The sequence below is a fragment of the Melanaphis sacchari genome, unplaced genomic scaffold (assembly GCF_002803265.2).
Source record: "Melanaphis sacchari strain LSU unplaced genomic scaffold, SCAv2.0 Contig0_pilon_pilon, whole genome shotgun sequence".
Lineage (NCBI taxonomy): Eukaryota > Metazoa > Arthropoda > Insecta > Hemiptera > Aphididae > Melanaphis > Melanaphis sacchari.
Genome location: NW_020270366.1, coordinates 23,585,281 through 23,599,059, shown reverse-complemented (window position 1 = coordinate 23,599,059; position 13,779 = coordinate 23,585,281). Strand labels below are relative to the sequence as shown.

General features: G+C 25.4%; 1 protein-coding gene across 1 annotated transcript in view; it reads left to right on the top strand.

The window, feature by feature from the left end:
* The first annotated feature begins 602 nt into the window (after positions 1 to 602).
* The window catches only part of LOC112599905 (protein white), a 26,159-nt gene continuing 12,982 nt past the window's right edge, over positions 603 to 13,779 (top strand). Inside the window, exons 1-2 of the mRNA XM_025347028.1 lie at positions 603 to 698; positions 13,147 to 13,324. Of these exons, the coding sequence (XP_025202813.1) occupies positions 603 to 698; positions 13,147 to 13,324 (274 nt within the window). The remainder of the gene's footprint in view (positions 699 to 13,146; positions 13,325 to 13,779) is intronic.

The following is a 13,779-nucleotide window of genomic DNA, read 5'->3' as shown; positions in this document are numbered from 1 at the left end:
AATTATTTTATTTAATGCTTACTTTATGTTAATAGAGTTTAAAAATCAATAGTATACTCAATAATAATAGTACATAATATTATAGGTAATAAATATACTGTATTCAACTAAGATGAATGTGATGGCAATTTTCCAGTGATGCCCATATTATAGAAGTCAAGACATACAAGTCGAGATGAGTGTGAAGCCGATCGCATGTAGCGTGTGAGTATAATAATACGAGTATACTATACTGTACCTTTTCAATATTACTATTCACAATACCTTTTTTCCGTGTTTGTGCGTTTTTACTGGCTCTCAACATGTTACATAACCACTACACAGCTCGGCTTCCCCTTCCATGCCGATGACTATGACGGTGGGTGTCAGGCTGATAGTCCGTTCCTAAGATCAGTTTACGATTGACGGCTGGTGATCTCAAACACACCTTGTACCTTAAATTAAATTATTACATAAGTACGTTCATATCACACAGAATGTGGGGAGCACGGTAATCCTAAAAAACACTCGACGAGCACAACTACTGAAAGTGCATACGATAAAGTTTTCACCAAATTATAAATCCCAATTCGGTGTGCGCTCTCCGACTGTGCGTTTTCACCATGAGCCCCAAAGATGAGAAGAAACCGCTATTGGCTAACAGAAATGCCGACAATTCCCAGCTCGAAAAAGAAAATTTTACCCGTTACCGGAGTCTGGTGAGTATCCACACATTTCACAATTAATTACGACCCTCTTGACTCATATATATATGAAGTAAATTATTGTCTCTTAAAAAACCCAAAAGTATGAAACAAGTATACGTTCAATAATAACTAGATTTAGAAGTAGATGACTCTGGTTCAATAATTAATAGCAATATCGCTTCACAACTTTATCAGTCTATCCCAATCTATTATAGTGTACAAAGTTCTACTAAAAATATCGGTATTTTTATTTTATGTTTAAGACCATTTTGGAGTGACGTCATCAACCTCTGTTAGTCTTATAAAATGCACATAATGCTTTACTCTTGTATTATAAATGTGATAAATGTACAATATTCCATTCAAACGCTCATAAAATCGATTGTACTTATAGTATAGGTAGGTGAATGCTTTCAGTGCTGACAAACATGTATCTTTTTCTAATTTACAGTACAATACAGTACTTTCCAGATGTTTTCAGTACAATATTTTTTGTTGTTAAAAAAACATTTTTGTTGCTGAAAAAAAATCAAATAGTTTATTTGAATTAGCGCCTGAATCCTTGCAACTTATTTTCGACAATTGCTAGCACTTCATCATGTCACTATAGAACCTATACAGCACGATGTCTCTGTATTGGTATTATTGTTTGATTTAAAGAAAAAAAACTAACAATACACACTGAAGATCGCTTTACTCGTAAGCGATTACTTATGAATATTAAAAATATTACACCAATATAATATATGATATTATGTTATATTTAACAGGATAAAAGCCCAATATATAATTTCCTGCGAGAACTTTAAAATTTATTGGTTGATAAAAGAAAAGAATCTTTACAAAACATACGCAATAATATTAACTTAGCTTCTTAATAGTTTATACTCTTCTATTTACGTTTTAATTACAGTGTCAATGAAATACAGCATGTCGTAGTATAATCCGCCGACCATGACCATACTGGTAGTTGACGTTAAACACCATAGGAAAATTATACCTAACCCCAATTTGTAAACAAATGTATTATCCTTTTTGATTTCATTTATGCAATACCTACAATTACATATCTTCAATTATTATATTTTTTTTTAATTAACGTGACAATTTTCATAAAATTATTTACACTAAAAAAATATATCTTATTATGTTTACTGTAAGAATTTAAATAAATACTCAAATTTATCTACTTTATTTAAGAAATTAAAGAAAAAAACTTACACGTTAAATATTTCAGATTTTAAACCATAGGAAGTATATACTATTTGTTTAATTTAGATAGTAAAATATTATATTCTTTCGAATCGAATTTAAATGACCTATTTATAAACATATTTTTCACGGTCTATACAATACAGTATTTTAATTTTTACCTAAGAGTAGCCAATCATTTAGTTTAGAAAACAGAAGGAGTTATCTAAACTAATAACTACATTACAGAAGAATCTAATTATAAGGTCAAATATAAGAAAGATAACTGATGGTTGATTTAAGTATTTTATCGTTTTTATATCAGTGAGTAAATCATTAAAACAGTCAGTTTTTATTAATTTAAATGAGCACGCACGTAATTTACATTACCATTTAACTTCGTAGTTGTAAATTATCATTACATCAGAAGAAAATATTTCGCTGATCAAAAAGCCATAATTCAGAATTTGATCTTATCAAAATATACACTTAGGTCGATGAAATTGAAAACCCATAATCATTAATCAATATTAGTAACACTAAACTGAAAAAACACTAAGACCCGGTTTGATATTCGTACATAGATACTTGGATATTATCCAATTTGAAGGAAGATAATAATGTATCAATTATTATTGTAAATTTTAAAGTGAAGATAAATTGCATTCGATATTCTTTTAAAGCAAATGTCAATTAAAATTGCACTTGTTATAATTCTTTTAATTTATTTTCACCTAATAAAATTTATTATATTGGCTCAATTGCCGAGTAAGTGGCTTCGTACACCGTGACTATTAACACTAACAAAAACTGCTGAGTCAATCAAAAAATTACTTTTTTCTAAACATTGACCGTCATTTGCAATTAATATATAATAATTTAATAGTCTCTTTGAAACCTTTGGAATGATAAAATAGCATTTAACAAAACAATGTTTTTTGGTGATAGTAATTATGGGTTTTTTTATTTATCTTACTAATTACTTATTCAGTTTCATAACTAAAAAATTATTCTTAAATCTCTATAAATATAACATAATTAGTATTTTTTATATAAAAGTACTGCAGTAATTACTTAATTTTGCTTAATAATTAATAATCAAAGCCAAAAATTTGTTTGAAAATTTCATAAAATTATACCTATTGGCTATTACCTAATAGAATAACGTCAAGAGCATATATTTTTGAATTAAAAATTCAAAACAACTAATTTACACGTATGTTATTACGTTAAGAAATGTACTCTTGTCTACCCGTTATAAATGTAAATATAGATTATTAAGATAATAATAATCTACTTACTTCTATAATTTTATTGACTTAATAGGAATAAATAAGAATTATTAATTCAAGTTACCGTGGCTATTATATAATAATAATAAGTTATGTCAGTAAAAACTAAAATTATATATAATATTATGCACTTGCCTATTAAAAAATATGATAATTTTGTATGATGTATTTATTGTCGTCATTTTTAGTTTGTGAATACGTATATTAATATAATATATCAATCACACACTTTTCAGTTTTAACAACTAAACAGATAAATTCATTGTTAACTCAATACTGCAATACCCTACATTGATAATCAAACGTATAATTTATCAAAATATAAACATAAACAAGTGAAAGAACTTTGATATGCCAGTTTACAATACCATTTCAATGCATAGTACATAAATAAATCTACTCGATTGTCAATTTCTATAATATATGAAACGGATTTCGCACGTTCGCAGAATTAAAATTGTTTAATTATAAATTATAATATATAAAATATATTAGATTCTAAATGGAACGATGACTGTATTGATTATACGATGTGGGTTTTTTTGTGTCCTAAGATTCTTTTTACAGTAGAAAACATACTCCGATCTTTCATCATTAGTTATTCTTATAGAAATCTTAAAATTGCATACATGAAATAGTACACACGTTTTTTTTTTTTTTTTGTGGACATTTAAAATTAAATTAGTTTACAAAATTAAACATTTTTGAAAACAAAATAACCTAAATCATTAGTTTATGAACATTATTCTCGAAATTTATATTTTACGTGTATTAATATTTACTTTACAACATAATATTTTTAAACAATTTTGATATTTATACCACGAACCTCACGCCATTCTACGGTACCTATACGTCGATATTAACATATTAATTTAAAACACCTATCATTATATTATGCAAAATAATATTAAAATTATGATTATATAATATTATGCGATAAGATTTCGGAAAAATTAATTCAACCTACGACCTACCGCATTAATAATAAAAATATAAATTACTAATAGTAATATAAATAATATAATAAAATTTCCTTTTTTACTATCGGCTACAGATCGTCTCCGCTCAAAATAGTTTTTCATCGTTTACTATTATTTCTCATTTAAAATTTAAATTAAAAATATCCGTTACATTTACCTATAGGTAAACGTATTTAGATTTCAAATATACTCAATGAGAAGATACATTGGACACCTATTCCATAACAAAGTGACTTCCTTGTTGTTATACATTTAGAACCAATAACCTATGTCTCAGTCTCCGTAATCATAATTTCAAAACTTCTGGGCACTGGTCCAATGTGCAACCTAAAACTGATAATTGACCTGTCCTTATCTTTGCCGGGCTAACATGCGACCTACAGTCAATGAGTGTTTTTTCCTAGGCTGACGTTGAATTGAGACCCAAATATTGAATTGAGTCCCGCAAATATTTTTGAGTTATCGGAGTTCAGTCCAACCAATATTGTTAGGTTATTCGAGTTGAGTCCCTTTCTTTAATTGTAATAATAAAAATAAAGAGTCAATTAATTTAAAAATATTAAAAATAATAATAAATAAATGTAATTTTTAACTAAAGAATATTTTTTAATTGACAGTTATAGAAAATAACTAAAAACAATTGAAAATTTGTCATACTTATAAATATTTCTAAAAGAGTTGAAATTTGTTGGAAATTTTATTATAATGTAGGTATTGAAAATAATAATTTGGAAATTTCAAGTACATACTTATCTTATTATATTTGGAAATACAACAAAATATTAAAAATTGTTTGAGGAGAAATAAGTATTTTACGGGTGAATATTTAAACATACACTTCATTTTTCACTCGTAATAATTTGATAATTAAGTAAGTATTAACTAATTGTGAGTCACCGGTTATATAGGTAGTCATGACATTTTGTCTATCGGACTCAATTCAAAGATATTAAAATAATAAGCTAGACTCAATTCAAACACATAAAAGTAGCATGGACTCAATTCAATATCACCGTTTTCCTATATGACATGGGGATATATATTTATTTTTGTGAAGAGAATAGAGATACAAACGTGATAATTATAAATCGTTCGGCATTCAGTTACGGTCTCACTGTCTTTGTCGAATTACGTTATTTTAAATACGGCGTTACAGTGATTTTAAGTAAATTTGTTTTTTTTATTATGAGTGCTACATTAGGATACCTATATCACCCAAACAAGCAAATTATATTTGACGAATTTTTATCAGACATGAAAGATGCTTTTATGACATAATAATTATACATAAAATTATGATGAATTCTTATCAGACAAGAAGGATAATTAATTATAAATGAATTAATAACTATAATAACTAATACAAATGCAGTATAGGTCAATACGTATATGTAGATCGCACACTGGATCGAAAATGTATGAGTAGGTTGCACATTGGACCAGTGTCAACTTCTGTTGTTTTTTGTTTTTTTAATTAAACGGTTCTTAATTTTTGAAATTTCTCAGAAACTTTTTTATGTTTTCTTATATTATCAATATCAGATACACTTCATTGGAGCAACTGCAATACACTGAACAACTAGATTTTTTGTATACAAAGTTGTACAAAATTTTATCTAGATAATTATTCGAACAATTTTTTTTACAATTATTCGAATAATTTTTTTTACAATTATTCGAATAATTTTTTTTACAATTATTCGAATAATTTTCAACTATGATTATTCGACTAAATTTCAAAGAAGGTTATTCGAATAATTTTCGGTTATTTTATTTGAGTAAACAAATTTATAATTGGATCATTTTTTTATAATTATTCATTGTTATTATTTAATAGTTTAATACTGTTTATTATTGTTGTAATTATTACAAAATATTATTATTAATTATTAAATATTATTCATATTATAATATTGTTAAATTATTATTATAATTAAAATATGATTGAGAAAAATAAACATATCTAATCCTTTATTTTCTTCGATTGATATATTATATTTGTTTTATTTATAATATTTTTGGATTTATTCCGAATAAAATACGATTTACAATCGTATAACTTAACATAAAATACCAGTCATTGTTTTTAATATGTTATTTTTTTAATTTATCAACCATGTTTATTCAAATAAAATAACCGACAATTATTCGAATAAAATGTTATCTACATAATTAACTAAATAAAATTTCATTTGAATAACGTCCTACTCTGATTGTATGAGTATGTGCTTATTATTGATTGTCAAAAATAAGTTAGATAAATGATAATTTCTAAGTTACATATTTACATATATTTACATTCATTCAAATCTTTATTCTTCAACTGTACGTATGATAATTATATATTATGTCAATTGCTTGACGAAAATGCGTACATAGTAATCCAATATGAAGGTAAACGAGTTATGAATTCCCATCATTTGAAATTTCTGAACCGATATTAACTGATACCTTAAAATGAGGTATAGTTTAATAGAAATATTCTCTTTGTGGTGGCGATCGTTCGAGCAAAGTATTATAACATTGAGATACAGCGTGTATTGGTTTACAAGCGAAGGGGCAATGATACTTGCTATGGTTTCCATGATCACGTAATCTCATATTTTTATTTATCGATTGACAGATATTGAAATATAATTAGTATTAGTATTATTGTTACTTATTTTCTCAAATAACGACAGCGTTCGCGCAAAAGCGTTAACTTTATTGTTATAATTGTAAGAATAAATGGACAAATTAATGAAAAAAATTAACTTGATTATTTAAATTATAATTTAATAGTTAACAAGTGAAAAATCCAACTTTAAACACTGATGTTTTATATTTAGTATACAGTTGAAAAGAAGTTTATCTTAATAGAAAAAAAATGTTTTAATCTTCAATTCTTAGAGTAATATCTGATGGGAAATTAAATGTAGTAATTATTTTAGGAGTCAGAAGTAAAAAATTCTTCATTTTTTTTAATTTTTGATCATTTAAAAACATAAATATTTACGAAATACCAATTATCGACAAAACCCAAAATACTTAAAACCTAACCTAACCGGTGCAACCCATTTGCGCTCAAAATAATTTTAATAAAAATGCGTTAAGACCGTGTAACGTTGCAAAACTGTATTATGGAATATAATTCAATACGACTTATTACCTTAGAACTATTTTACATATTATTTACCAATTTTAACTACATAAACTATTTTTAGGTTACACTCTTATCGATATTATCGAATATGGGTCCATTTTATCCTAATTGCATTTCATTATGAATCTCACTTCTCTCTATGCATGCGTTGTGCAACCTTACAGAAACTACAAATTCTTAACTAGAGTATTATACTTGAGATGCGTGTGTATAAAAATAGATTTTAAAATAATAAATACTACCAAAAATTATGAATGTTTAATTGTTTGTAACTTTAAATTACACTTTAGTAGAAATTTGGTTTCGAGAAATATAGGTTGGTGTTGCCTTAAAAAAAATTGTAGTGCGTATGTAAAAACGAATTATTCAAAATCAACAATAATCGATATCTAAGTATCTATCAAGATATAAATAATCCATTTTTCGAATCACAACAACAACGTATATTGGGTGCATATGGGCTATAAATCGCAAGTAGTACCTTATCTTTTGGGCGCATTTGTCCTCATCCCTCGTAGCACAAGTATAGTACTTATGAGCGCAAAAGGGTTGTAGCCCATGAAACATTTATAACATGTTAAGCATTGAGAATTCTTTGAAAAAAGAACGCGTTGAATCTTTCTTAGGTTATTTAGATTATTGAATATGAACTCATTTAGTAAACAACTAAGAATCAAATTATATACCAACGTTGATTTTTATTTGCTAAGAATTTTAAAGTATTGCTTAAGTATAATTATATATTATATAGATTATAAAATATACCAAAATGATTTCGCTAAAACAAAAATAGTAGGAAATGTGGTTTTTTTTAGTAACTTTATAAAATCAACAAGTCTGGTAATGAACAGAAGCTATTATTCCTAAGAAATCTACATATATACTTAGGTCTTAGTTCATCACATGACGCACGCCGTTCAGTAAAAAGATAACTATAAAAATCGTTTGGTAAACTGTTGACACCTTTGATAACACGAAACATATTCGATTCCGAATACGTTACTACATGGCCGGAAAACGATATCGCAAGAAAAAATCAATATTAATTTATTAAGTAGTACCTATATTATCTTCTAGTTGTCGTCTGGCCATATTAACAATAAATCAATTATATTTTCTAATCCAAACTTTTTTCTGTACTCTATTTAATTGACATCTGTCACTGTAAACTTCACATATACATTAAATGATATTATATCTATATTGTCTACGTATATCATAGTATTATTTTATTATTACTTTATAAACATTAACTGTATAAAAAAAGTACCACTGACTTTGTCCAGGAAAAAAAATTGTAGTTTATATGATATGTAGTCAACAGAAATATGATTTGTTCAGCGCCATAGATCAGAAGCGATTTAAATTATTCTCCAAACCTTCCTAAAATTGAAGGGAATAATCACTGAAATTGACAAAATCGATCGATTAGTATTTTTGAGACTATAAATCAGAGTCTTACACATATTCTCTTTTATAATGTATAAAATCAACTATATATATATGTTATATATCTATGATATACTATACAGATAACAATTATTTATTTGCTTTATAATTGGTCCCATGTGTTGGTTACGTTGTAACGTATTTAAATAAATTTATAATAATATTATAACACATCATAAAAAAATTTTTTTTAATCATAAATAGGTATGTATATATTGTTTAAAATTTACATATAATTAACATTTAGTTATAAATTCGTATAAAATTAATAAACTAAATATCATTTAGATATTATATAATATATTTAGGTATATTACATAATATTATTGTTTTATTAAAATATTTTTAAGTTTTATAAAAATAAAAATGTTCTAATGCAATGAAAAACACTCAATTTATTATTTTCACTTTAAATTCGTTGACATAACTTTTTTACCTTTAACGATTACCAACCACTATGCCAGGAACTTAAAGCCCTAAAAACACACACAAAATATTACTAAATATGCACTATAAATTAATATATTATTAAAATTTAATTTAATATATAATTGTATTAGTATATTTAATATAAATACTATCGGTACTATCATAGCGGCGCTATGAACTGTTATATTAGGTGTTTTCATTTTTAAATTACATTTTTATAAAATAAAATAGTATTCGAAATAATAAAAGAAAAACAATTAAAAAAACTACATAATACATGTAATTATTATTTCTTTAAAATCAATAAATCAATAATTTTACAATATGAAAAATAAAATATAATAGATTCCCTTCACCCTCAACAAGATGTTTATTCAACCCAACCGTTCATTTAACTATAAAAAAATAAAAAAATAGAAGTTCTTAACAATTAATCTTATGATATTCATTAAATTTTACAACAGTTTCACATCTGTAGAAAAATCACGTGTATAAGGATCGACTATCGATTGCACAACCAACTGCAACTTTCAAGAATTCATATACTCATACAAATGTAGTTAATATCTTCATCAAAATAAAAAAACTCTTTTTGAAATTTTGAGTTTTTTATTTCTATAAATGTTGATAAATATATGTATACTCAGTTAAAAAGCTTGAAAATATAATACATTGTTATCTTCATAATTTCTTAACAAAATTAAAAAAATAAAATGTTGAATAAAACCACATTGTCTGGGTAATCCTTTCAATAGAACATGTTAAACATTGTTGATGACGGACTAAATACAACATTTTGAATATTTTCCTCGATTACGAAAAATATGAACAACTATGCAAGCATGAATATTATTTAACTGTGTCTCGAATAATATTATACTACTCTAAAGAATTGATTCAGATTAATGAGTTGATAAGTTTAGGCGTTTACCTTTTCATACATAACAAAACTAAGAACTTAGAAGTAAGAACAATCTATAATATACATAATTTAATTAAAGTATTTTAAAACAAGTAATTCTTTGTGAGACATATTCTATAATAATAATTAGTAATTAAAATATTAAAATGTTCTTATCTTTATAATTTATCAGTATTAAAATCGGGTTCATTCAGATATTACGTACCACGTGAAACTAAGGTACATGTGTACAATTATGAATATTACTACGAAAAAACTATACACAATGACGTGTAGCATTTAAAACGCATTTTCATATTTTAAACAATTATTAAAAAAAGTATAATATTTTTCAAATACTCGCATATACAATACGATTATAAAAAAAATTATACATTTTTATGGAACCAAATATTAATCTACTATAGAGGTGTACAGTTTAATAAAATATAACTTTAATACTTGATAGTTATTTTAATTAAATGCACGTGAGTAGAAAAAATAAGAAATAAATACTTCTAATTATGTTATAACTTATAAATAATAGATGTTTAGTACATAGTCGTGTTATAAGTATTTACGTATGCGTAACTGACAGTTTACGAACGACTTTATAAACCTAAGCTCTTATTATAAAAATGAATGATGATTTTTCTGTACTGAACTAAAACAATTATATCCTTGAAGGTTGTAGCATAATATTATAATATTAAATTTATAAATAGTTAAACAAGAAATAAATTCTTCTTCAAACCAGTTTTAGGTATGCGTGGTTGTGCAAGATATTTTTCACTCACTTTATTTTCAATTTATTATTATGTTAAAGTGGTATATCTCAATGTTGGATATTGTGCTTTCTAAAAAAATACTATATACGAGTATCAATATGGATAGGCTGCATAATAATATTTTATCGTTTAAATATTTCCAGTCACAACATAAAAATATATAATAATTCACTAAGTATCTAAAAATCTAATAAATAGTCGTATTAAACAATAATATCATTTAATAACAACTAACCTTGGTTTGAAGGCAAAAAAAATATTTCCCTTCTTAATTATTATTATTTATTATTATAAAATATCGTTGTATAAAAATTTACATATACATATTTAAATTTGGCTAGTTAATTATAACAGTAAATTTAAATATTACAATTTTATTAAAAAATCTACTTTTATTTTACACGAATACATTTTAAAATGTTAATATATTTTATTAAATTAAATTAAGACTTTTTTCGGCAACCTCTTAAACTATGTTTCAATAATGTGAAAATAAAACATAAAATCAAATACACTACAACAGTTTTCACTGTTAATGTTTCAGGTCTATTTCAAGTATATTAATAGGCAATAATTTAATATTACGATTTGTGACACAAACAGCATCCAAATCAATATTAAATGCATGGATATTGAGTACTTATGTGAAAATTAGGCAAAATTTTACTTGGTAAATTGCTTATAATATTTTTTTTCTATTATTATGTTAGAGCTCATAAAGATTTTATTTGTTAGGTATTCAAGTTATTGTTAAGATTGTTATCTACTATAGTATTATTAACATTTAATATAGCAAGTAATGGTACTTAAAAATAAGTCAAGTAATAAAGAATCCTAGTGAATTTCATTACTGCAATTAGTTATTTGAAAAATTGGTAGAACCCAGCCTCTTAAAAAATTCTTCAGGCTCCTTTAATCGTGTTATTAATTTATTGTACATAATATGTATATATATATTTACTAGAGGTATCACAAATTTAATTTTAGACTAGTAAGACTATATTTATGATTTATAAAAGTAAACTTTACAATTTGATTTTTCACTTATATTAGCTTAAGTATCACGAAATAAAATATTTTAAATCCAATCTAATAGTTTTAAAATACCTAGTCACTAAAAACATTTCAAATAGATTTATAGTCTATACTATACAATATGTAAAAAAAAAGTTGATATTGATCATTGAAAATGAGCACTTTAATAGATATATACAACATATATATTATGCATTTAATCATCATATGAAACCATTGATTGAAATATAAACATTCATCTGAATATGATATTAAACATATTTCCGAAGATAAATTACTCGGTTCACTTAACAGTATTGTAACGGTAATTATTTTCAGTGGTTACTAAATGGTGTTACATAACTTCGTATAATCGTAAGTGTTTATGTATAATTATAAATTATAATTATATATACTACACAGTTTTCAACACCAAATGATGTATTGTGTCTTTTGATCACATTACAACACATTAAAATCTGAAAGTAATTTAATAAAATATTAAAAACATGATTTATAATAATTATTATTATATAATATATGATAAGTATTTTTAGTATGTCACTTCCTTAATAACATGGTCCAAAGAATTTTCTTATCTCTAGATACCAATATAATACTATTTGGACAATATATTGGTGATTATAGATCAAATCCTGTTATACGTATGTAAAATACTTTAAATGTTGCTTACCTAATTCTATCTTAACACGAATTCTGTTTTTCTCGATAAAAGATTTTGTCACTGTTTTTCAAACAAATTAATGAAAAACGTGCTACTAGGGGCAACATTCAAAATACATGAATTATACCAATTTGAGTACTCAAATTGTAATGAATTGAAAGATGCACCACTAAGTGCATACGTTAAAGTTATTACTGTCTTGCAAAAACGTATTCATAATATTTTATACTTTATAGTAATTCTAGTATGTATGCAAAAATTGAATGATAAATATATTAAAAAAAAAAAGTTTTTGTATCAAAAAATATCCAAAGACAGCCTGATTAAATTTAATTCTTTCTTATATGATTTCGCCACTTGGAAAAAACGCAACATTTGGTTACTGGTTGTTTTGAATTTCGTATAGTAGCTCTGCATTTATTTTTATATAAGTAACTGTGTGACCAAAATGTATACCGTTTAGGGCCTCAAGCAAAATGTTAAGCGTGTAAATGTCCGGAATTAAAAAAAATTAGATACTTTAAACAAAGATTAATACTACGAGTGGATAAAATGCAAATTATAATCTCAACATGATATTTTTTAGGAACATTCCAACGGAACGGGTACCAACAAACAAGTTAACCAAAGCATCACATATACGTGGACTAATATGAATGTGTACACCAAAAACGGCAAAAGTCAAAACGTTTACGATACATTCACGTCATGCTGTTCGGGGAGTCTGAAAAACAGGACTGAGAAAAAACAACTATTAAACAATGGTGAGTTATAAGTTATTCACGAACTTGACCAAAATATAATACTCGACAGGCAAGCCCGGATCAAGAGCTAGCTTCTGACCTAGCTTCAGGGGCCCAGGGGCCAATACATGGTTGTGGGCCCCCGTCAATAAAAACAATTCTTTAAAATTATAAAATTATGCAATAAAACAAATCTAAACATTTTTATTTAAGTATGATAACGATTGATGAGGATAAAAATATTAAAAAAATATTATATTTTTATTAAAATATATATTTACACACAAAATTAAGTTTTGTTTATGTAAACAGGTTTAGTCGGTAGGTATCTGAATTATGAGTATCCAAGACCGAGACAGTCACATAAACAAATTTTCCCAATTCTATTTTTAAATACAGTAATATCAAAATATATACCTATTCCCAACAAACACGAACCTGGCTATGACGCTATGTGTCCCCACTTACCATACTAT